At 39.1% G+C, this 25,415-nt stretch overlaps 1 protein-coding gene and 2 long non-coding RNA genes across 4 annotated transcripts in view; 1 reads left to right on the forward strand and 2 right to left on the reverse strand.

Moving 5' to 3' along the window:
• Nucleotides 1–3,458: 3,458 nt before the first annotated feature.
• On the reverse strand, nucleotides 3,459–4,121 carry LOC138404916 (uncharacterized). The gene is made up of 3 exons (XR_011238656.1): nucleotides 3,985–4,121; nucleotides 3,765–3,844; nucleotides 3,459–3,599 (listed from the first exon to the last, which is right to left on the reverse strand). It is a non-coding gene; the product is annotated as an uncharacterized lncRNA (long non-coding RNA).
• A 2,691-nt stretch (nucleotides 4,122–6,812) lies between these two features.
• On the reverse strand, nucleotides 6,813–24,043 carry rad50 (RAD50 homolog, double strand break repair protein). 2 transcript variants are annotated; one of them, XM_069510469.1, is made up of 28 exons: nucleotides 23,920–24,043; nucleotides 22,641–22,774; nucleotides 22,351–22,434; nucleotides 21,937–22,088; nucleotides 21,636–21,821; nucleotides 21,298–21,502; nucleotides 20,783–20,911; nucleotides 20,017–20,182; nucleotides 19,828–19,886; nucleotides 19,493–19,627; nucleotides 19,014–19,220; nucleotides 18,518–18,700; nucleotides 18,095–18,252; nucleotides 17,825–18,000; nucleotides 17,066–17,303; nucleotides 15,852–16,041; nucleotides 15,479–15,605; nucleotides 14,913–15,106; nucleotides 14,594–14,704; nucleotides 14,213–14,305; nucleotides 13,913–14,026; nucleotides 13,668–13,795; nucleotides 13,320–13,421; nucleotides 12,499–12,621; nucleotides 8,852–8,937; nucleotides 8,620–8,762; nucleotides 8,375–8,508; nucleotides 6,813–7,686 (listed from the first exon to the last, which is right to left on the reverse strand). In XM_069510469.1, exons 2-28 carry the CDS (start codon nucleotides 22,767–22,769, stop codon nucleotides 7,500–7,502), a joined length of 3,939 nt encoding a protein of 1,312 aa, XP_069366570.1. In that variant the 5' UTR covers nucleotides 22,770–22,774; nucleotides 23,920–24,043; the 3' UTR covers nucleotides 6,813–7,499. The 2 variants fall into 2 exon arrangements, with proteins under 2 accessions (XP_069366570.1, XP_069366571.1); XM_069510470.1 differs by having other exon boundaries at nucleotides 22,641–22,795; nucleotides 23,920–23,984.
• The window catches only part of LOC109635768 (uncharacterized), a 29,165-nt gene continuing 27,791 nt past the window's right edge, over nucleotides 24,042–25,415 (forward strand). Inside the window, exon 1 of the long non-coding RNA XR_011238659.1 lies at nucleotides 24,042–24,165. This is a non-coding gene — a long non-coding RNA (uncharacterized lncRNA). The remainder of the gene's footprint in view (nucleotides 24,166–25,415) is intronic.

Genomic DNA, 25,415 nt, shown 5'->3' on the forward strand with positions numbered 1-25,415 from the left:
ATAATCACCATGCAGTCTGCTGAACATCATAATCCTCTCCAAGAAAATGTAGATGTAGTGTAAGAAAAAAGGGAAGGATAGGATTGTTACAGAGAGTTGAAGACTAGAAAAAGCGAGAGAGGAAAGTTTAATGGGAGATGGGTAAAAGAGAGGGAATCCGTGGAAAATGTGAAAGGAAAGGATGAAAAGAAATAAAGGAAAGAGAAAGAGACAGAATAAATCCCAGGTGGACGACATGTCTGTCATCCTGACTGTGTGGATTTGGTTATTTTCATTTCCAAGTTGAACTTGTCAAGGTGAGTGGGTCTCTGACGGCCCTGCAACAGTCTGACGTTAAACTCCTGTGACGGCAGGAGCACCCAGAGGACCCCGAGAGGAGAGAAGAGGAGAGGAGCTACAAGAGGAGGCTGCACCGTCCTGCACGGGAGGGACGCTGCATCATCCAATCCACATTCATGTTCATTAACACATCTTAGCCAACGCTCACTTTATATATGTTAAAGTCAATATGTGGGCAGGGAAATAAATATTCCAGTAGGTGGAAATAAGATGTAACATGTGATTAACCTATGGATTTAGAAAAGGTTGGAACAATTCTTCAGAGCAATTCAAAATAAAGTCAACCACAGAAATGTAACATAGAGTATCATTTTGCTGACTGATGTGGCCGCAACATTAACTGTGGACACACAACCCCTTAAATCTACCTCACCATGTTTTCTTTTTGTTAACATTAAACCAAAAGATGAATAATTTACACTTTATGAATAATAATCATGCTGCCAATGAAATATATCATCATTTTCTACTGACTGCTGTGTACGTATCACCAGGGCCGTGACAAGCAGCTTGGTGTTGACATGCTCCGTCACCCCAGATACTCTGCACTGACTGAGGGCACACTGGGAAATAATAGCGGCAGCATCACCGTCGATGAACTGTCTGCCCCACTCTCCCTCCCTCCCTCCCTCCCTCCCTCCACAGGGCTGTGCTTTGAAGACAGACATGAAAACTAAGCCGGGCCACAGTGGGGCCCCAGAAGCAGGTCCCCTAGCAGACGCAGCCACCCGCCCTACCCCTCTCCTGCTCCCACTGGCCCCAGGCCCCGAAGACAGCCCCGAGGCTAATCGACCAGGAACACAATGGAGGAGCAGCGGGGGCAGCCAGTGCTGAGCGAGCGTGTCTGTGTGTGTACAGATCAAGGGGGAGGAACATAAAAAGATATTTATCAAGCTTCTCTAAACACCAGTAGGCTCCAGGACGGGCACAGCCTTTTTTACTCATCTAAAGAGATGTATGTTTACATGATGCTGGTCAATGAGGGAAGATTCGAACGCGTGTCATGAGATGTTTGACACAGTTCAATTCTGAAATGATACCTGCTGGATCCCATCAGCGAGTGGGTGAATAGAAGGTCAGGTTTGATTGCTTTGAGGGGATTCTTCTTTGAACTGGTAGCCGTGATAATATTCTCTATAACTCAAAAGCTGTACAATGGGACCATAGGCGGCATTTAAAGATGGACGACGTGTCTCTACTTCCTCCCGTTGTTCAAAAGTGGAGCCTAAATATCCTGTATGAACTGTCGGTGCCGCCATCTTGTTCTTTTAAGGTCCATTGGAGTCAGGGTGTGCACAGTAGTGATTGTGGTGTGGAGCCGCAGTATCGAGTTACCATCGATACAAGCATCATGCTGCTTTTATAGCATCAAAATGAACGGAAAAATGACAAACAACAAACGACAGATGAACTTTTTAGTTTTGTCCATGACCCATCTGTTAACCTGGTGGAGACAAGGTTAATGGCCCATACAGCAGCCAGCCACCAGGGGGGCATCAAAATGTTTTGGCTTCACTTTGGGGGAGTGGTGATGTCGGCCACATTTATGTAAAATCCATGAACGGGACCAAAAGAAACTAAGGCCACTTGAAACCCTGTTATTTCATTAAGAAAATAGCGTTGAGCTTCTGATCTGCGCAGCTGGTCATAGTTTGATGTACAAGGAAACCGACTAAGAGTCACATGACCCTGACTCTACCTGAGAGAGTTTACTTTAAATTAATATGAAGCAAAGAAGAGTGATGAATATTTTATGAATATTAATGATGCTGCTGAGACAGAGGATGTAGGCCGGGGCTTTCCATAACATCAAATAATAATAGAAGCAGAAATTAATTGTTGTAATATCTGTAAAATTAAATGATTATGACGTATTTAATTTATTTAGTATTTTTGGTGTCACTTGTTTGATAAGAACTATGATGAAGAATGAGGGACTTTTTATCATATGATTTTATCACACTATAAATTAATTTCAGCACTGAATTGCAGTTCTGAGGTATTTTTGCTTTATATTTTAAAGTGTATAATTATTTTAGAAAATATAATGAACATTGATTTATAAAATCACCTAAAACCATAGCATAGGATATAATAATATATATAATGTAAGCAGTATAATATATAACATTAACATGGGAAATGTTGTGTAATAATGTAAAATAGTATTTTGCTAAAAATGTCTTTGTACTTCAGTAAAATGGTGAATGGAGGGTTTTTGCGATGAGCTTCCTGAGGTTTAGTGTCTCTTATGCACAATGTTAAACTGACCTCAGAGTTTATTTGTCCTTTTAAAGTCCTTCAAGAGAAGCACGGGAGGGAAGGTTATAAGTATTGGGAATATTCCAACTGTTCTATATAAAGCGCTGTTAAAAAGGAGAGTGATTCTCTTTATTTAGTAATGAGGGAGCTACGGTTCAGCAGTGCACATACACACGAGCTGAAGGCCACACAGAGACCCAACCACCACCAGGAGCAAGCCTCCCCAAAGCTCTCACATTGCATCAAGTCACAGAGTGACGGGTACATTGTCCATGGCAAGAGGGAAAAGAGTGGTGAAACATGTTTCTCTCAGAGAGCTCCTCAGTCAGCCGGGGGAACCAGCTCACCACAGCCAGGCGGACAGCATCGACACAAATGTATTTCCAGGGCGCCCCGATTGGTTGAGTGCACTCTACGAAAACAGGGTTCTGCAGCAGGCGTTCTTTGTGGGCTGAATGATTTACACAATCATCAATATTTGAGCAATCATTTGAACTTCTAAACGTTTCTGCGTCGCTATTTCAAGAGCCTTCAGTGAGTCTGCAAGAACATGAATATCAACTTACTCCCCCCCAGGAGTAGTAAAGGACTGATCACCTGGTCAAGAGCAAGTACACATAATTTGAAGTTTTGTTGTTCTTAGTTTTGTACTCAGGACATATATTATGCTGCACACTCTTTGTTTAACCCTGGTGTGAATTTAAGCACTCTGCAAAAACACAAGTACACAAAATAAAAAAAACATCAATTTGACAAATGATATTGTCAAATTGATGCAAATATTCAACACAACCAAAAACGTCTTTGTGTCACATTCAGTAACAAAGGTAATAAATCAGCAGCACCTTCACCAGGTCCATGCTGTATTTCTTGATGCTCCTGTTCCTTTCGGTCGATTCATCTCATTTTTATTTGCTGAGGGTTGTATTCATGGACTGCATCTCTGTTTGGATGACACAGTTTTATCCACTGTACTTAGATGTCGCTGTAGAGTTAACCTGAAAGACAAGGAAGCTAGTCAGCCCTTCAGAAATGTTCTTCCACTGGCATTCTACCTTCCCGTTTCATTTGCATCTACCTAATATAACAGTACAATTGGCTCAAAGCTGAAACTTGGTATGACTTCTGTCTTGTCAGAACAACACAATGTTCCCAATTCTTACTTTTCTGCCTCTATTTTTCAGGGTCTCATCTCCTCGATGGCGCCTCCACAGAAGTTTTGATGGATATCTTGCACTTTGTCCTGTGTGGAAAAAAAATAATCATGAATGTGTAATCTTCCAAACACAAAGGCAAAAGTTTACAACATACATCTGAAATAATTATCCTCTGAAATGCAGATTATGGAATCATGTTCTTACAACTCGTTAATGAATGACTTACTTCTGGTGAACGATGATCTTCGGAGACAAACGCCTCTGGAATCGTTGAGCGAGTCACCCTGAAGCTAAAAAAAATTTGATAAACAAATAGAGACAGCTTCTCAAAAACATGTGAATTATACAGAATGGTAAAAGGCATGAATATTTAAACCACAAGTCTGTAGAAAAGTGGCATAAAGTTTGTTAAGGTAGTGAAAATGTTTGAGGTAGTGAAACTCTGATCATGTCATGTTTTCCACTGATGGCAAAAATGTTGGCTAATTTTTACGGAATTAAGTATTAAATATAAACAATCAACATAAACATGAATATAAAATGAATAAACATGATATAAACTGTAATAAAAGTGAATTTGTCTAAAGTGATAATGCCTTCCAGCTTTTGGCAATTTAATCTAAACCAAGACACAAACAAGGCTGTCAAGAATGAGAAACCTAAGCTTTGAAATATGACAGTTCATTATGTAAAAGGTTAATAACAGTGAGACACGCTTCACATCATCATATTCTGACAGTGTTACTCTTCACAAACTCTAGATATAAAATGGGGGGGGGGGAGATCTGGCTTCATCCAATGGTTGTATCACTGAACATAAACAACTTACTCAGGAGAGCACAGTATTTAGGGGACACAAGAAATCCAGTTCACACGAACGTGACATCAAAAAAAAAAGTTAAATCCTGTAAAACTCATTGTTGGTTTGAGTAAATATTCAAAGGTGTTGTTTTTCCCAATGTGTGTTAAATACGTGTTAAAAACGTTAGTCTGCAATTATCAATGCCTGGTTTTATGATCTATTTAAAGCTCACTTAAATCATCTTAAAATACACACCATTGGCAATTTGAAATTGAAAATGCAGACGACAGTTAAGAAATAAAGTTAAAATAGATAAATAAGAATAATACGATTTTTTTGTCAGTTAAATATTGACAAAAATATTGACAAAAAGTCAACTCTAAATGGCTGGATGAAACCACTAGGAGGCCCTCCAACCCTCCACTTCTCACACTCTGCTTGTGCAGTCTACTCTCTCATACAGGTTGTCCCGTGTTTAACTATTTTGTATTCATTAAAATAAACAACTATTATGATCATTATGAATCATTTATTTAGAAATATGCACCATGCCTGTGCAGCATCAAGGTTGTGAACTACAAGTTGGATACAATCATAGCAGTTAATGTCTGAGCGGGGAGAAAGTTTCAGTTTTCTGCCCTGATATTGTTTTGGTTGGGGTGAAAGATATTCTCTCAGTCAGATGTGCTGCAAACACTAGTAACATATCAAATGGTCAATGCAAAATATCAAATAAAAATAATAAATATATAAAAAAAGTATATGGCTCTCAGGAGAGTACATAGCCCAGAATGATTTGTCATAAAACAGTTCTAAAATTGATTTTTTTTTTTTTGCATAACCCTGCAAATAAACAAACAGAGAAATTAAGAACAGTAAGCAACAAGAACTTTTTTTTCTGTAAACATTTATTTCAATCAAGAATGACAGGGTTACAATATATATATCATTCAAATATGTGAAACGGCTTTATAATTATACTAAATACTATTTATCAATAACCATTACCCTGAAGATAACTTATTCCTAGATACAATTTGAGAAAACAAACAAACAACAAAATCTATTACTAATATCCCCTAACACATTTTTAAATATGAAAATAAATTATGACTTTTCGAGGAAAGAAGACACACGCCTGAATGCCTTGATTTTTTCTTTCAGGTGCTTCAATTCTGGCCAGTTTTACTCTTTCCTACATTCAGATTTAGCTTCTTCATACAGTTCACGACATCCGTCATCAAGTCCTTTAATCGGATTTGGATTCCAGTTGTTTTTATGCCCTCAAGTTCCTTTTCACACTTCACCTGAAAAGACAAGAAATCAACAGGGTTAGTAAGTGAACCACTTTTCATCAATATTTCTCAACTGTCACTGCATTCGCTTTGTCTGAAAAGGTCGAGTGTGGCACTTTAAACCTCTGAACAGCAGACGTTAACATCCGATTTGGAAAATGTGACATCAGAGGGAATTCTTACATGTTTCATATAATGTTTCAATTGGTCACCAAGATCCTTCAGTTCAGTGTTGTTGTGGTGTGTCACGACATTCTTCACTTTGCAGAAGAAAACGTTCTGTACGGAAGAAAAAAAATACATATTAGTAAACAACCCCCAGAACAGCGAACGTCCAATATGCAAAATCGACGCTGCAATTGTGCTCGTTAATTTCTGACATGACTTCAACAGCTAAATTAGTCACATTTAAACTACAGAAGACAAAACAGTTCTCACCCCACAGTCACTATCCAGTTCCTTCACATTGTCCACAAACAGATCCTGCAGCTTAAAATAGAAAAAAGTTTCAGGTTTTCAACTTTTTCTGATGTGTTTCTTAAATAATGCATTAATTACGAGAAAACTGTTAGGCTCTTACCTCAGGCTTTTTCTCTGGAATCTTTGAAATCAAATCAATAATCTTATTGCGTATGTCAATGTGAGCAGGGCTGACCAGCAGAGCCAGACTGGACACCAGCAGAACCATTGTCATCTTCATGATGCTCGTTAGCTGTCGACTTCCAGAGGAAACTGATCGAAGATGCTCTCGAAGTGATGGATCTATTGTCAGACTTGCAGCTCATTCTGACATCTCGACTCCAAACTAAGATTTATACTTGCTTTGCCCACGCCTTTGCTACGTGTGCTTTCCCTCAGATAGTTGCGCTGAGATAAGATTTGGTGGTTAATGAGCAACTTCATCTAAACTGAGCTACTTTTCTCTGAAGTGTCAAAAAAAATAACAGCAACGTATAGAACAGCTTATGTCCTTCACAAGGAATTTAATGACAGAACATTATGAAGCTCACAAAGTGACAAACAAGTGAAAGTGAAATATAAATGGAAACTTCAACATCAAGTTTTTACACTTGATTTATGAACAGATTTACACACACTAGCTTTTTGACTCAGGTTATTTTAGTGTAATTACATCAGAAGATTTTAACTTTTAGTGTGAGTTTGTTAAATGTTTTTGATTTGCATCAACTGAAGGGGCACGAAGCAAGAGACGGATCACAGGGTACGTTCAGAAGGAACTAGAATCAACAGATTTTTGTAAGAATTTCACCTTTTACTTTTTCATTAAAAAGGAACATTATTAACATTGTACGATTCTTTAAATGTCCTTCCAGCTGAATAGAGAAAACAACAGGACAGAGAATGGCCTTTATGTGAAGGAGAGTAATTAAACAAAGTTGTGATGCAGATTATAAGTCTCACACGTTGGACTATGGATGTTTCGCTAGTGTCTTTAGTTTGTGGAGGTTAAATAATTTGAAGACCAATTAACTTTCAAGTTAATTTAGGATGGAGTGACTTAAAACTTTCTTCATGCTTCAAAAACCCTTCTGAAATGAACTCAATGAAATGAATATGACCTTGTCCAACACAGAAGATGCAGGATTACTGTTTCCAACTACGTTGAAAGAGTCAGGTTTCTGCTCAGTGGAGATACGATGAGAGGGACGTGATGCTGCACTTTGTGATTTCCGAGTTCTGGTCCTGGTTCTTACGGATGCGGTAGAAGTGTTCAATGTAGCTGGACCGTCCCAGCAGCTCCACAAAGTCCTCGTCGTGGGTTATGATCAGCAACTGGAAGTTACGCTGGCGAGAGCGACTCTTAATGATTCTGGGGAGAGTGACCGAGAGAAGATGAAGAGATGACATTTCATGCTGTTTTCATTACATCACCACCTCAAAGCAACAAGGCCATGTTCAGAATGAAGACAGCACTCTGTCAGCGCTCCTTGTTCATGTCTAATTTATTGATCCGTACATGAAGCCATGACTGGAAACAGATCTCTCTGAGGTTTATTAAATAATCTCTGCGTGTGTTTAATTTGTACTTGCTGGCTTTCACATCACACCTATTTTGTAACCACCATGGAGAGGTGGGTGAAGTGTTTGAGTCCACAAAACACGCCAAAGGGAGCCCTTCTTCAGGTAATAAGACAACAGAACCTGAGGAGGATATCAGAGGACTTTTAGGCTGAAACCATGGCGTGAATGTTTGTCTGTTTACCCCTGAGACTCCAAAAGTGTATTGAGGACTCAAACACTTCATCCACCGCTCCATCGGTGTACTGGTGGGTAGATAATGAGTGAATCTTCATTTTTCTGTGAACTATCCCTTTAAAGGGATTGTTGTTGGTTTTAAGTAAGACTTCGGGCTATGGCATGTGGATATGTCAAAGTTAATAATTGGTAATGCATCATGTGAAATAGGAGGTACAAACTGTGTGCATGTGTGTGTGTGTGTGTGTGTGTGTGTGCATGTGCATGTGTGTGTGTGTGTGCATGTGTGTGTGTGTACTGACTCTACGAGGGCGTGTGCCAGTGACTCGATGTTCTCCCGGTCCAGGTTGGTGGTGGGTTCATCCAGAGCCAGGATCCCACAGTTTAGACAAAAGGTCTCTGCTAAGGCTAAACGGATGATCAGGGACGCCAACACCTGAACAGGCACCCATGGGAAAAAAAAATGAATCTGGTTTTTACTGTACTTGATTACATCATAGTTTACTGGGAGACACTGCAATTTTACTACACAACATTAATGTGGCACCTTTTGACCAGCACTGCAGCGTCCTCTCATGTCCAAAGCTGTGTCTCCTTTCACCATCACTACTCTGTAGTTGTAAACCCTCCGCTTCACTCCAGCAGATGAGTTCTCATCCACATCAGACCTGATCTCCACGTATTCGATATCTGGAGGGCAAGAGGGAGAGGTGACACTCTGACAGAGGGGATGAGGGTGGACAACATTTATACAAATCATTTAAATAAATAGGATGCACCTTGACCCCTGTAGGTGCTGCGCCATAGGTCTCTGATAATCTTGTTGATCTCGTCCATCTTCATGCTGTGGAATTTCATGATCGTTCTAAGGAAACAAATACATAAATCCAAAAGTGAACTAGACAAAAAGCATATGATTGTGTGTTGTAAATATCAAATTGGAAATCAAACAGAGTAAAACGTTTTAATGATAGAAAAAGTCAAGTCATCACAATGGGCACAAAATGAATTTTTTTGTGCTTGTTTATATACTTTAGACCATATCAGCTTAGAATAAATATAAAATATCAGTGTCAGTTGATTATGAGTCCTGGTGCAATAAATGTTGACATGATCTTTGTTGCATTTCGGTATTTGGTATAAACTTGCAGTTGGTTTAAAAGTGAACATATGCACAATATACAACAGTGTGCAAACATATCTTCTCCGATCATTTGGTTACAAAATAAAAGTGATAGCATTTTCTCTTTGTAACAAGCAAAATCCAACTTAAACGGAAGCTTGACAATGATAACATATCGATACATCAATGTTACTGGATGCTGCTTTCCTGCATACCAAGAAGCAATTTTTTTTGTATTATCTATCAAACTAACAAGAAAACCATTATGTGGTTTTTGTAAATACCAAATGAATCATGTACAGAGGAAGTAAAGAAAGAGGGAGCAGAACAGTCCTTATCCATGCATCTGTTCTAATTGACATGCATGATGCTGATGCATCAAAACCAAGTAATGGCTAAGGACTTATTACAAGGTCATTGGATTTCAAGGTATCAGGAAAAGATATGACCTGGTTATATCTGAATGACATTGCATAACTGATAAGGCCTTAAACTATATTATGTGACTTTATAGTGTTTTTTCTTTTGATGCTCTGTCAGTTCAGTGTTATAGTAAAAAATGAAAACATAATATGAGGGTGTGAGGTAACAGCAGGGTTACAGAATGGTCCATTTTGATGTCGTGCTCTCAAAACAGTTAACATACAGGCTGAAGGAGAGATGTACTGACAACTTCCAATGTGAACCAATTCAGCCTTTTGGTACATAGTGCTGTGTGCCTGTGCCATCTGTTAATGTACCACATTTGTAAAAGAATACTTCTGCTGAGCTTAGAAGGTGATGAGGGTCAAGTGGAACCCATTTTTATTAAGGGTGGCTTAACAATAAAGAGAATTGTATGGAAATATGCATGAATGCATAAAATATATAAAGAAAAGCATATCATGGAGTGTAAGTGATGCTGCATAAAAACTACTTCAACTGATATGATCTACAAAAACAAACGACCTGTGACAGAGTACATTTAGTTGTTACTACTGATCATCAGACTGATACAGTGAGACAAGATTTAGTTTACAAACCTACAGGGTCTTCTCCGACCCAGTAACCAAGTAGCATGTTTAAAATACTTTTAATTCAAACACTTGAGCTTGAACTTGAAAGTGTTTTCATTTTTACATCAAATATGTGTATCTCCCTTTTTGTTAACATTTTTGGAAAGTCACTATAGTTACTTCAAAATATAAATGCATTACATGACCATGTATATTGAGCTTGGTTTTTATTTTAATTGTATTTAAAAATCAAATTTTTGCCTACAGCCATTTATTTGACAATAAATATGACTATTTTTAAAATACCATTGAAAGTCACTATAAAAGAATATAAAAAAAAGAATAAGAAAACACACAATCAGTTATAGCTATTATTCAGCACGCTCAAAAGGTACGTGACAATAACATCGTGAGGGTTTTTATCTATTAGGAACACAGCAACTTGTTTAGGAATGAGTAACAAAGGTATTTTTTATATTAATGAAACTACAATGTGTCGCCATGAAACCATCTTCTGTATTATTCACACAGAAACTGTGGCCTGGATATCTGGTTTGCTGGAAAGCTGCGTAGGTCTGCTTTTAATCTTGATAACGCTGCTGACACGGATGCCTTAAATAACCCACATATATGGGTAAATGATGATTCTCTCTCTCCTCAGATGATATCTGAGCTCACACTTCCTCACTAAAGCTCTTCATCCTCACTTCATGCTGTCACATGTATCCTCGTATCCAAAAGCAAATTGTTATCTGTTAGTTTGTTTGTCAGCAGGATTATGCGATAATGGAACAGATTTCCATGAAATTTTGCAAAGGCTTGGGTCTTGATGGAAATGATATGATTGAAAAAAATCAATCATATCTGCTGTGTGAGTGTGTTTAATTTGGTGCAGGGGCAAATAATCCTCAACAAAGTCCCTCTCAACATTACTGTCTTAAACATCTGTTTCAAGATTTTATTGTTGACATGTGGATCTTTTGATATGTTACCGGAAGCCCTCAGCAAAGGCCCTACTCTCCATTCCAGCCCCGGCTGAGGACCAGAGGTATACAGGCATTTTATTTTGAGGAGATCCACCTGACAAACTCCTTATTCTCTTTCAAATCTCTCTTAAAGACATTCTTACAAGTCGCCTAGTTCTGACCTTACCGTACATTTCAAAATGGTTTATTTTATTTATTTATTTATTTACTTTTACTGTGTGATCTTCAAGTTGCTTTTAAATTATTTCTTGTTTGCTTCTTAACTGTTTCCTACTGTTTTCTTCTTTTCATTGTAACTTAGCATCTTGTATTGTATTATTTTCTACAGCTACAAAAATGACACGCCAATAACATTTTATACTCTATACATAATAATGTTAGCAAAGATTAATCTTAGTTAAAAGTCATGATGAATGTATACGTGTCTGACAGAGAAGACATTAACACACAGGAAACCCAACTACTGACGAAACATATCTTGTAAATGCTTTGTTTTGCCTTCAGTGGGCGAATGTGCTTGAGATTTGTTCACCACAAGAAAGGTTTGCACACTTAAGGAGGTCCATGCGAGGTTAAAGGCCTCCAAACACCCCCGAGGCCACGTAGTAACAAAGGAATCGACATCACTCTTGAAACTCAGGACTTTGCAGCTAACAATCTGAAAGTTTGTGGTAGATTTAATGATCTTATGTCCAGGGGAAGAAAAAGATGACTTGCACTGAGGTTGGAACTACAGTATATCTTAACAATCCCACCATTGTGAGCACCAGACACACTTTTGGAAAACACTTCAAACCTACCTAATGAAAGTTGCTTTTTAATGAGCGCTCTGCTCTGTCACTTTTATATAAGAATAATGTTCTTTTATCTTGTTTTTCATTTACATTAACAACTTGGTGGAGGGATGGGACATGGGCCAAGAAAGGACTCATCAAAATTTAAGACTGGGACCCATTTTCTTTCACACTGCAAGAATCAGGTGTATTTTGGGACATTTTCACCAATTTCCCAGGAAATCATTCATGGATCTTGATAAAAAAAAGGGCATATTTAGGTTTAAGTATAATTAATATACTCTTTTCTCTGCTTTTATGATATTAATAAACAATATTTGCAAAAAATCCCCATGTATAGCAAATGTGTTTCACATTCATTCAGATCAGATTCACCATATATCAGTGTGTGTCATATACATTCCCACACGATAGATAAGCAATTGTTTCTGACGTCTTCCTCTGGAGACCTAAAGCTCTTTCTTAGTAACTGATTAGTGTTTGTAACCTCAGAAGACACATATAAGTTCAAGTTAGTGTTACACTCACTGATCGAGGGCCTTGTAGTAGATATCCAGGTCTTTAATGACCAGCTCTGTGGTCCTCATTATGATCATCTTGTTTTTGTAGCGCTCATCAGCTTTGTCGTACTGATCCTCCCGCAGCTCTTTTCTGCAAGCGATCAATTCAAAGAGCAAGTTAAAGTCAAAATAAAAAAGCAGTGAAACAACAATTGTATGAGTTTTTGTTCTTCTCTAATTAATCAAGGCAACTCGCTGGGTAAATATTTTAACTTCTCAACACTAGAGGTGCAATGACACATTAAATTTGCCTTTGATACCGAATTGAACAAACAACATAAGCATTCAGAAAGTATTCAGACACAATCACTTCTTTTCAGCCTCATGCTAAAATCCCCACCACTCAATACCCTTAAATGTAAAAGCAAGACCAGAATCAAAAAAATGTTGTACAAATGTATTAAAATTATAAACTGAAAAATGATTCAGACTCTTAACAGTACAGAGTTGTCCCAAAGCCACTTCACTGTCTCAGCGCCTACAGTTGAGGCCTGACAGATCAACCAGAGATCTTCTACCTCAAAGTTTTGCATTGTATGATGTAAGACCACAGACCGATGTGTGTGCCTTAAATATGATATCAAGTCAACTGCATTCACCTCAGGTGGACTCCAATCAAGATGTATAAATGTTTCCGAGATGATCATAATAAGAAAGAGACTGAAGAGGCACCTGAGTGAAAATGTCATAGCAAGAACATTAACGTCAGTTTTGAGTTCTCCAATGAAAAAATGAAAGAAGTGAAGGGCTCTGAATACCTCCTGGAAGAACCATATCTGTATTTCTCACTTGTAATGCAGTATCTCCTCCTCAAAGCCTTTCTGGCGTCCCAGTGCAATACTTCGGTTTTTCTTCAGGTCTTCCAGTTTGCGTTCTGCTTCATGTCGTTCTCTGGACAACCACAGAGAGAGACAAGGTGAAAACATTCTGAATAAATTCTACCACAACACTTAACCATGATTTTATTTGATTGTCTCCAAAGATCAAAACCCAAAAGTTATACAATTAAGCGACAGTGTGCTGATGTAAAAGAGGTCGACGTTGTTTTGAACAGGTATTCTGTATAGTTTGGTTCCCTTTAATCACTCTTTCATTTTCCTTAAACTAAAAGATGATTTATAGTAGTGTTGTGCTTACTGGCGGAGCTGCATGACTTGCATGTTGCCCATGTCTTTCGTAAGAGCCTCATGTTTGGCCACAACGTCTTTCAATTCCTCCACACGCTTCCTCAAGGTCAGGTTGTCCTGCAGCCAGCGCTCCTTAACCTAAGAAATATTAAAACTTTAAAAATCTACTGAGTTACAATCATGGACTGAATTTACAACTTTATTTGAAAAGTAGAGGAAGAGTCACAGGGAGAAAAACAACTCAGGAGGCTGTACCTTTTGAGTGTCTATGTCCTGACGGATGTTTCCCATCTCCTTACTGATCTTCTCTTTTTGCTTCTCAGCATCATGCAGCTGAGAGTTGGTTTCTTGAAGTTCAGACTCTTTTTGCTGAGACAAGAAAACAAAAGCCTTTACAACTAATATCAAAGGTAACAATGACAAAGTTATTTGAAAGAAAGTGAAGACTGGGGGGTTCAAGGTAAATGAAGATGGCAAACATTTATCTTTTATGGTGAATGTATTTATTCAATGTCCTCACAAAATGATACGGAAAAGCAACAATATGAATATTACCTCTTTGTATTCATTTTTGCCTTCATCAACGTATTTGGTGATGTCTCTTTCCAAGGTGGTGATCACCTTCACTCTGTCTTTAATGGCATTGATCTATCAATGACAAAGGGTTAGAAAATCAAATTTCTTTTAATCCAACCTTACCCTTGAATTACATCATTACAGACAATGTGACCTGTTTTTTAAACTGAGCAAAGACTCTCTCAGACAGAAAAAGGCTGAACATTAACTGATCATGAGGAAAGAGATAACAAGCAAAGGACAATACAATCCATCTTTCCCAGGCCTATGTGAGTGAAGCAGCTACTTGAGCTAGTCTTGTCGACTTTCAGCAGTTTCCAATACAGGACAAAATAAGAGCGATAGTGAGAATATGTCCACCTTCTCCTGCCCTTCTTCCTGTCTCTGTTTCTTGCGCTCCATCAGTTCCTGCTTTTCCTGCTGCAGCTTCTCTAGAGCAGCAGACAGAGGGGAGAGCTGTTCCTTTGCTTCCTGGTGGGAAAGAAAATCGGGACAGGGTGGCTTATAAATAGATAGCAGACTTTCTTCTCCAACAGCACCACAGCATTAGTTTTTGTGTATATCTAAATGTCCGTATCACTACTAGCCAAAAGTCATGTACATTTCTGTGTAAAATGCAGGAATCCAAAAGCACCTATAGTTTTACATCAATTTCTTAGTCGAAGAAACAAAGAAGTACCCTGATGTCCCTGGTCAAGTCCTTTATCTCGGTGGTGAACTCGACACTCTGCTCCTCCAGCTGCTGCTGTTTCTGCATATCGCTGCTCAGCTGGAGCTTCACTGCTCTTGTTTCATTCACAGAACTTTTCAGCATCTGAATCTGATCCTGCTGGTCCTGGATCAGTTTACGTTTCAGCTCCATCTTGCTGGAGGCTGCAGGGAAACAAATGGTCCAAGACAAAGACATTTGTTCAATGCTCCTGATGTGAAGGCAGCAAATGATGTTGCAGGATGAATGAGAGGTTAATAGTTGTTGAGACTTGTATTTAAAGCAACTTTAAAAGAAACATATGCTAAGTGTAGTCAAAGGCTTCTGTGACCTGGACTTATTGAACAGTCAAACAACAGTGCAAATGTTCTACTCTGAAGTTTTTGAGTGAGTCTTGTCCTTCTTACTACTTCAGAGGCGATGGTAACATGATAAGTTTAAATTGACTTCATGGTTTGTCACATGTGAGAGGCCTGTGTCTCTATTCAAGAATAAACAACCATTAGTGATGCCAAAACTGTGTAATATCATCTTACTGGTGTCTAGCCTGTGCTGAGTTTCTTGTTTCTCCTGACTAACTTGCTGGATGGTCCTGGTCAGGTCTACACCCTGGAGTTTGGCACCATGTTGAGCTATTTTCCTCTCCACCTCTTTAAGGTCAATCTGGAAAGGAAAAATAAGTAAATATAAGGTGGAGACAGACAGAATGGGAACATGTATAAGAGAGAGATGTACATACATTTCCAGGACTTTATAATATCTTAGAAGTGATGTGTCACATCTCAAGTGCCAATTAAATTTTTTCTTTTTTGATGCTGTTATTTCCAATTTACAAAATTGACAAACATAGATCCTAGTAAACAAGTTGTACAGAGGGGGTGAATAAAGACTGCAACGGAAGTATGGTACCAGGTATCTGTCCATGAGCGATATGTCCTGAAGGCATGCCTTGGCAGTTTCCTCCTCAGACATCAGGGTACCAAGTAGCGTCTCCTGCTCCTCCAAGTCTCCCTTCAGCCTCTCGATTTCTCTGTTCACAGTCTGCAGACGGTTTCTCAACTCAGGCAACTCCTTCTCCCGAAACTGTACGATGGACTGCCTGGGTTAAGGAAAGAGACAAAAGACATACTTTGAGCATTGAGAGTAAAGTAGTCACTCTGATAAAAGCAGTTGTGTGAAGTCTCTATTTTGTTTCATGAATGACTATGAAAGATAAGAGTAAGATCATTGTAACATGAGCCTTTATTTGACATATTTCATGTTAAATCCACTCGAAATAATCTCTACCAGCATCAGAGACCTCTCCATGCTCAACAATCACAGTTCTGTCGTACATCCGATATGTTGTGACATGTAAAAATTCACTGTTGTCCTGCAACACACTTACTGCACCTTCGTATGTAACTACAATGCATACAGCCTTACTCCTTATAAATACAGCTAGTCAAGTAGCAGATTTATGAGGGGTATTCCTGAACACTTTAGTCCTCACGTTTTCTTTTCTGACGGGTTTATATGGCATTTTGCTTTGTATTATGCCAAAGATAAAATAAGTTGTGCACTTGAGCAGGCCATATACTAAAGGTTTTATTTGGTGTCTGGCATTTTCAAGAAGGTTTGTCAACTGAACTAGCTTGTCAATACAAGAAATTCTCCTGAATATTTCTGTCATGCTGAAAGTTGGGATATAAAACTTTCACATTTAAAATACAAGTGAGAGAGACTAAGAATGGCTGCTTGGTTCTGTCCATGTCATGAAATGTAAGTAGAGCTCCAAGGATAAAACCATCAGTTATATGAGAATTTAGCTCCATCTTGTGGAGTAAATGTCATAAAACAGGCTCTTGACTCTCCAGAGTTTTTTTGGTTGAATTGATCTTTTTAACTTTTCAAATACACTATCCCACCCATAGGATGCTTTTGCTTTGGTAGGGCTATTGGAAATGTGTATTGTTTTTTTTTATATTTAACTATTTTCTTACATTTAACATATTAGTAAATAAATTAATTGCAATGAATGGCCAAACTTGAAGACATATTGAAAATCTTGCCATCATAGAGATAATGATGACAGCACAAATTGCAGCATTTGTCCTGCTGTCCTTGTGCACTTGTTACACTACCTGACAGGCCTGAGAGACATCATCTCATCTTTCTTCCTCTCCTTCCTCTTCAGGTCCTGCTCAGTGTTTTTCAGCTTGTCTGGCACCAGGCGTAGTTTGGACTGCATGTCACTGATAACCTCCTGCAGATCGGGCTCTGATGGGAAAGTCCGCTGGCACACAGGACAGCAGGGCTCCCTCTCCTCTGTCAGCTGGCTGATGAACTGTGTGTACACCGCTGTGGCTCCAGCTAGCATGGCTATACAAAGACAAGAGGGGAAACAGAAAAAAATATATAACACATATTTTGTACCAATTCTATGTATATGGCGACCACTAGAATTCAAGCTGAACCAGGTGGCAACATGTTAGGCCAGAAATCCGCCCCCTGGTTGTTTTACTGCAAATACTAAGATTGACTGAACAAATACTGACACGAGGTACAATAGCATGCCAATACAAGGTTAAAACAGGATTCTGGTTGTGTCTGTAATGTTACACTGTCAGATGTAGTGTCACATACATGTAATTCACACATTCTCAAATGTCAATCTGTGACAATCTTAGAAAAGCAACTGACTCTGAACCTTAAATACAAAGTTTTGTCTGAGTCACTAGATGTTGTAGTCACTATATTTTCTCATCATGAAATATAGTGATTGGCACTGGGAATTTAACTAAATGTTTACTGCAGGGAAGCATTAACAAAATCTGGAATTGTCTGGGATGACAAAATGTCATCAGCTCAGAAACCTTGAATTTTATTGTTGAAACATTCACCTCTCTGTTTGGATATCTTCTCCAGATCATCCTGCAGTTTGCCCAGGTCCTGCTCCAGATCCTGACTGCCACACACGTTGAAGAACTTCTCTTCATCGCTGGACAACTGCTGCTCCTTCTTACGCAGCTCAGAAGCAATGTGGCTTTTATTCTGCTCACTTGATGCCAGGTCCTTACTGAGAAAAATCAAAATCAAAAGACCACATTTGTCAGTGTTGCAGAGAGATCATTTTTGAAGGACTTTCTCTTTGTTGTGCAGATAAATCTCACTTCAGTCTGGCGAGTCTGTCCCTTGTGCTGTTGATTTCCTTTGACTTGGCATAGATCCAGTCTTCCAGTTCCTTCTTGTTGGGAAAGTGACCCAGCAACGACACCAGATCCTCGCTGTGACGAGACTTGATCTTACGCACCTGGTCCTCCTTTTCTGTCTGAAAGAACGAGGAGAACAACAAGGAGAGTCAGTGGAAAAAGGAATGATGACAGAAGCCAATAGGAAAGAAGGAGAAAGATGAAGGGGAAAAGACGTACAGAGAGAGTAGATGAACAAACAAGGATAAATTACCACAGAGGGTCACTCAATATTTACTTGAGGGAATAGCAAGTGACAGGTATAAAAGAGCGGTTTGTGTTTCTGATGTTCTGTATCACTTGCTGATCTAAGAACAGGCAGGAGATGAATCTTCTGCACCATACCTTGTCTTTTTTCAGCATCTCCATTTGCGTGCGTGTTGAGGTGTGGGTGTTGAGTGTCTCCATTTCTTGGTCGAGCCTTCTCTGTGCACGATCAAGCTCAGCCTTTTCTCTCTGGAGCTCCACAACCTCGACCTTGAGCTCCTCGACATTGGAACTCTGCACTGCACTCTGCAGCTCGCGCTCCTGAGGAGGAAAACACACACCCACACTTTAATGATGGATAGATACCATATGTTAGAAATGACTTGTATATCACAAATCAAATATGTCAAAACATTTCATGAGAGTAATATTGTAAAAAACCTAATATGAGGAAAAAAATATTAATAATCCATCGATGATACAATGAGAAATGCATATAAAAAGCTTACACTTATGTACATATAACAACAGATCATTATTAAAGGATTTTACAGACTGATTTGTCGAAAAGAGGCGGGGGTGGGAAGTTACTTAATGTAGACTAACTTGTCACATCCATTGTTTGTATACTCACTGCTTTAGCCAATTCATTCTCCAGTTCTTGCAGGCGAGTGGACGAATCCTCCAGCCTCTGCAGCTCTGCTCGGATGTTCCTCAGTTCCTGCTGCTTCTTTGCCTGCAGGTCTCTCTTCAGCTCCACAGTTCTGTCCAGGCCAGTCTTCTTGTCCCTCATTTCATCAATGGACTGTTGCTTCTGCTGCTCTTTTTCTTGCAGGTCCGTCTGAGTGGCAAAAGTGAGTAGAAATTAGGGCAATACAATCTGGAGAAACACTTGAAGTCATTGTCTGAATGACTTGACTGTAAAATAACACTGCTGTTTGGAAGCATTAAATTATACACTTGGAAAAATAAAAGCACACTATCACCTATTGTGACTTTATCTTATCCACAATTATTATAATTTCATCATAACATTATATTTGCTGTAAATCATGTTTGTGGTATAAAATATTATGAACAGCATGTTGTCACATCAAACGAAGAATTTCTTACCAAAACCTGACTGGCTGTCTCTTTTTCCTGCTCCAATCTCTGAGTGGTGTGACGGTGAAAACTCTCAAGCTGAAGAGTGGTGAAGGGCGGTCGGTCGTATCCCTCCATTTCCAGATAGGATGACAAAGAGCGAACCTGAGGCAGAGATAGTAGTGTCATTAAAATCCAAAATATACTCTTTATCAATGGAGACAATTCTGTCAAAGGTGACTTCTAAGAACTGCATCTAACTTCAACGGGAACATAAGCCTGATGTTGCCAAAATGGAAGCAAACAACAAAGAGTGTGTGCGGTGCTGCAGTACAGGTGTGTGGAAGTATTTTTTTCTCTCTCACCTGAGTGTCACGGTTCCTGATGTTTTGAGTGTGCCGGTCAGCCTCCAGCTGAAGACGACCTGGCAAAGAAGAAGAAGGATTTCAGCAGCGAATTCATCCTGCTGTCTATCACAAACATTTTTTAAATTAAAATATACATGAGTTGCCCCTGTTGCACAGACTGTTAAACGTGTGCATATATGTGTGTACCTTGTTCTACCAGGAGATCAGCCTTGACTCGGTTTAGTCGCAGGCACTCTCGGCCAGCTCTCTCCAGCTCCTTCTGGCAGTCTGTGAGCCGCCGTTCCTTCTCCTTCACCGTCCTCTGGTGGTTCTGATACATTTCCTGCAGCTGCTCGTCTGAGCCCTGAAACACCTGCCGCATACACAGTTCACTGGCTTAGAGAGGCTCTGAAGAACATCGAGCACAGCTGAGAGAATTGTAAGGGCCAGAGGTCGCACTTCACCAGGGGGCTTTCCATTATTAAATTATATGCACAAACACATATTTAAATATGGTCTGGTTAAAATCATCATGCTTGGTAGGATGAGGGGCAGAAACATCCATCAGATCTAAAAACACATTTTGTGATATTACAGGCCAATGATGAACTGGGTGAATCAAAACAACCTCATTCACCATCTGCAGGTTTTCTCTTAGTTTCACATTTATGGTCATAACACTTCAAACTGATCGGAGTCTGGAGCACTGTTTAGCAGGTGTTTGGTTCACTAAACCCTCAGGCAGAGAGACTTGATTTGAGTGAACTTGAGTTTTCCTCATTCCAACCTCATCATCACACATCCTTCATACATACTTGTCAGGTTTCTCTACAGTCAGTGGAGAGGTGAGCAGTGATTCTGCTGGCCGAACCAGCTAATTTCTTATTTCTTTCCATCAACTGATACAAATAAACACAATGCTTGTTTAGATGTACAAACATATACACATATATATTACATATTATTCTGTTACCTGTTCCATTGTATCCTCCAGCTCCTGGTTGTCCGCCTCCATTTGTTTCTTCCTGCTCTCTAAAGCCTTGATGTCGTTGTCCAGCTTCATCACTTTCCCAAATTTTGTGTCAATGTCCATCATTCGATTCTGAAAATGATTACAAAACTTACTGATACTTTAGTCATGCCCACCACCCAGTGTACCGCACAGCATAATCTCATGCCTACTAAGATGTAGTGATGCAAAAACGTATTCATTTAATGGACAAAAATCCTACATATTAGAATCTTTGTTTTAGTTTTGTCCAATTTTCATAAATATATATTCATACAGCATGATGGCGTACATACAGCCAGAGTCCTAAAGAATTATGTTCAGAATTGTGCAAAAGATGATCACATGGAGGAACAGAGGACACTGAGAAATTCTCCTGCCTGACATTTTGAGGTACGAGAGTTGTTGCTGTATAGTGCCTAAAGGTTTTGCACACCACTGCATAAAGTTCAACACACACACTCAAACATGCAACCCACCTCAAGTGGATCGATCTGGCTCTCTATCTTCTCTACTTTGTCTTTAGAGGCCGTCAGCTGAGCCTCCTTGGTGTCCACGGTCTCTCTAATCTGCTGGGCTTTCTCCTTGTTCTGCTTCAGATAACGCAGCTCAACCTGACACTCCTTGACCGTGTGGTTCTGTGCTAGACGCAGCTGGCGCATCGTCTCCAGAGCTTTGATATACCTGGGAACAAGAGGAAAAGATATTAATGCATATCTGCATGGTGTTTGCATACTTTCACTTTGGTATGTTTGCTTTAGATTCACTTTAGCTATTATGGAAAAATAAAAAAAATGTAAGAATGAGTTGACTTTACTTTGTCGCAGCAAAGATGGAGTCAAACTTGTCTTTAAGTGCCTTGCCCTCGCAAAGCGGCCAGTTAGACTCTTCTTGGTGACAGAAGATGACATTATTCAGTACAGGCTTTGACACACCCAAGGCAGAAATCATCTCCCGGTCCAGTTCACCGCACTTAGACGACAAGCTCACCTTCTCACCGTCTCTGGATGAATGATAATAAGGGGGACATGCCAGTGATATAATCTTAATTTCTCTTCAAAATCATTTGTATGTTTTTCAATATTGATCAAAAACAGAAACTTGAGAGTGTGACCTACTTTATTCTAGTGATAACTTGCTCTAAGCTTTTAAAGGAGTAGTTCTTTGCCTTCTGAGTGCACGACATGGAGCGATGGATGGTCACTTTCTCTCCATTTACATCCGAGAATAAAAGGCGAATCTGTGCTCGCACATCTGTCTCATGGGCATCCTGGGGATCCGTATAGACAGTAGACAGTAACTTAAACGAGGATAGCCTGTGTAGTTCTCATGTGACAGAGACCTAAATATAAAGCTCTGGTAGATTAAATAGTTCCAGGCAGTTCTTAAACCATTAAAGAACAGGTGAATGAGACATTTATGAAAATAAAGGGATAAGGTATGGATGTACATTAGTATTTAGACAAACTGAATATTTAAACATTTCTCTAAAAAAAATAAAATGACTTAATTAAGTAGGAGAGTGTACTCACCTTTGGATCATGAACAAAAGCCCCTCCTTTAGATCCAGGGGGAAGTTCCCCACATGTTGCATACTTAAGGCACTCAATTATAGTCTGAAAACAAAAGAGGGTGACATTATACAAGGACCTAAAATATATTTTTCCAACTTTTGTCTGAGGCTATTGCAGAAAAAGTAGGAAATAAAACAATCAGTCCAGGCAGCTTAATCCCACATGAGTTATCTCAGAGGCAGACTGTCAACTTTCTTGTTCATTCACCACAGGTCAAGCTTCACAGTTCTTAATACATGTTCTCGTACCGTTTTCCCCGCTCCATTGGGTCCAACCAGCACAGTCAGAGGAGTGAAGAAAGATATTACTTGTTTGTCTTTATCCTCGATCCCAAAGCTCCTCACCCCCAGGATGCTCATCTTGTCTATCTTTGACATTTTTACTTTTTGAGAGGAGAAAGGGACTGAAAGAAGTTGATGAACAGCATTGACAAAAACAGGACAGACTACCATACTGCAACAGTGCAAGAACATTGTGAAAAGAACAATACAAAAGAAAGAATACATACTTTCACCTGTGTGGTCATTGAAAAGATACTGTATTTAAAATCATGGACTATTCAACTTTGGACACTGTTTTCAGATAATTTTGGTTTATCATAACACAGTTAACTATATGAGCAACATGAAAAGGTGTTTTAGTTAAAATGAACTACTTCATTAACTAGGAGGAGGAAAGAGGACGCAAAAAGATTTTAGTTTGTGCATCAGTGAATTGGTCACCACTATTTGCTAATCATATTTGATTATAAATATTATATTATATTACCTATAAATGTATTCATAGGTTTTTATTGCCATGAATTTGGTGAAGCACTTTTGGTATTGGGCTAATATTAGCCTGGTCTTGATTGGCTGTTGGGCTGATATTAGCCTGGTCTTGATTGGCTGTTGGGCTGATATTAGCCTGGTCTTGATTGGCTGTTGGGCTGATATTAGCCTGGTCTTGATTGGCTGTTGGGCTAATATTAGCCTGGTCTTGATTGGCTGTTGGGCTGATATTAGCCTGGTCTTGATTGGCTGTTGGGCTGATATTAGCCTGGTCTTGATTGGCTGTTGGGCTGATATTAGCCTGGTCTTGATTGGCTGTTGGGCTGATATTAGCCTGGTTTTGATTGGCTGTTGGGCTGATATTAGCCTGGTCTTGATTGGCTGTTGGGCTGATATTAGCCTGGTCTTGATTGGCTGTTTACGACAGTCCTTCCAACCAGACACATGAAGTTAGTGAATATAAATAATGGACATTAGCTAAACTCTCGATGTGATAACACACCTACCTGCGTGATAGAGCTCAGTGTTTGTGTTGGTCCTGCTGTGTTTCAAGCTAAGCTAAGCTAAATCAGTATTTAAAGACCGCGTAGTTAGCCTGAATCTAATGATACACACTCATGCTAGCAGCTTCCTAGCTAACACGCGTTTAGCCCCCATGCTACCCTGCAGCGTTAAACACACAATGCGTGACACAGTGAGTGTGTTCAGTAACAACAGTCTCCGCGTGTGTGTGTTTGTGTGTGTGGATTTCACTCACCTCACGTCCTGCGTGTTGTCAGCTCTGAAGTGAAACTAGTTTTCCCGCTGTGGGGAACGTGAAGTGGACAGTGACGAATGCGGACTTCCGGGACATAGAACGCAAACGTATAGATCGGTATTCACCATTCGTTTGAGTTAAGTGAGTTTTCCACACGTGGAGTGGAAATAAATGTACCGAATGGAAGTGGCTCGTGTTGTTATCCTGATGGACAGAAGAAGAAGAAGAAGAAGACATCTTGCTGAGGTACATTTCACCCACTGTTGACACACTGTGCTTTTTTACCCCCTTTATATATTAGATATCAACATATTATTCATACAAATACATGATAAATATTATAATGAACATCTAATCACAAGTTAAAGTGATTTTAATATAATTTACTGTTTTTAGAAATGAGTGAGTTACAATTGAAGCATGTGCTTTTCTTTTAAGCATGTGATGATGCATGTGAAAATTGAATTGTGTTTCTTACTGTCAATTATTTTAATATTGTTTCAACATTATATAGTAACTATGAAAGTATAATATGGTATATATGGTCATAAACTCCACTGTTATTAAATCACATGCAGCCTTATATTATAGGATAATTTTGTGTTGATTCAATTGAAATTTGAAAACTACATACAAAATATACTACAAAATACACACACAATAACACAGCTGCAGAGCTGGAGCTTCAACCACTTGAGGTCAGTAGATACATGTTCTGCTTGTGTTTGTCTTTAAATGATCTGCTCACCCAAAACCACAAATCACATCTTCCCACACACCCCTGGTGGTTTGTAGCCTTCCAAATAGATTTGGTATTATATGATAGCCATTAGCCAATCAGCTCTTAGATTTCTACCTCCATCACAGAACATTTTGAGTGAACACAGTATAGTTGCCGTACTCAAAGCATTGATGAATAATATTTAAAAAGTTAGAGATTTGTTACAGTCCGCCATACGCTGTGTGTGGCACTCAGTCCCAAGTCCTATGGTTTCTATACTGAAAATGCAAAGCTATGAAAATTAATCTCAAACAATTTAGAATACAACAGTGAGAAAGTCAAGTGATTTCCTTTGGCAGATGTGCGCTGCAGGTTTGTAGATATTACTAAAACAGGAGAAATGACAGATGTGTATTGGTACAACTCAGATGTAGTTTGAAGGAATATGGTAGTTCATGCTTTGGCTGCACATACAGTATTTGTTCATGATACATTTATTGCTAGTTTTGGTGATTTAATTTGATTTACTGCCAGAATGAAAAATGCACAATATCCTCACATCCTTATCTTTTCTTGACTTGTCTTTCAATTCTTTTTTTCTTCTGCTATTTGATGAAAGGAGCTGGTGCATCAAGACAGCCTTACATCTTGGTTGTCATCGTTGACTGATACATAAATCATATATTTTTTTATAGTTTACCAGTGATTCACTGTTCCATACAAATCAATCTCTTGACATTCAACAGGGCCTATGGTCTATACAATCACCCATATC

This window comes from Paralichthys olivaceus, chromosome 15, assembly GCF_024713975.1.
Source record: "Paralichthys olivaceus isolate ysfri-2021 chromosome 15, ASM2471397v2, whole genome shotgun sequence".
Taxonomy (NCBI): Eukaryota; Metazoa; Chordata; class Actinopteri; order Pleuronectiformes; family Paralichthyidae; genus Paralichthys; species Paralichthys olivaceus.

Excerpts from the sequence above, each read along its gene's own strand:
- rad50 (XM_069510469.1), bottom strand. The coding sequence starts at position 22,769 with ATGTCAAAGATAGACAAGATGAGCATCCTGGGGGTGAGGAGCTTTGGG. Across the intron at positions 19,221-19,492 it reads AGACAGCCAGTCAGGTTTTG|ACGGACCTGCAAGAAAAAGA; the intron begins GTAAGAAATTCT and ends TTTGCCACTCAG. Across the intron at positions 16,042-17,065 it reads ATGTCTCTCAGGCCTGTCAG|GCAGTCCATCGTACAGTTTC; the intron begins GTAGTGTAACAA and ends TCCTTAACCCAG.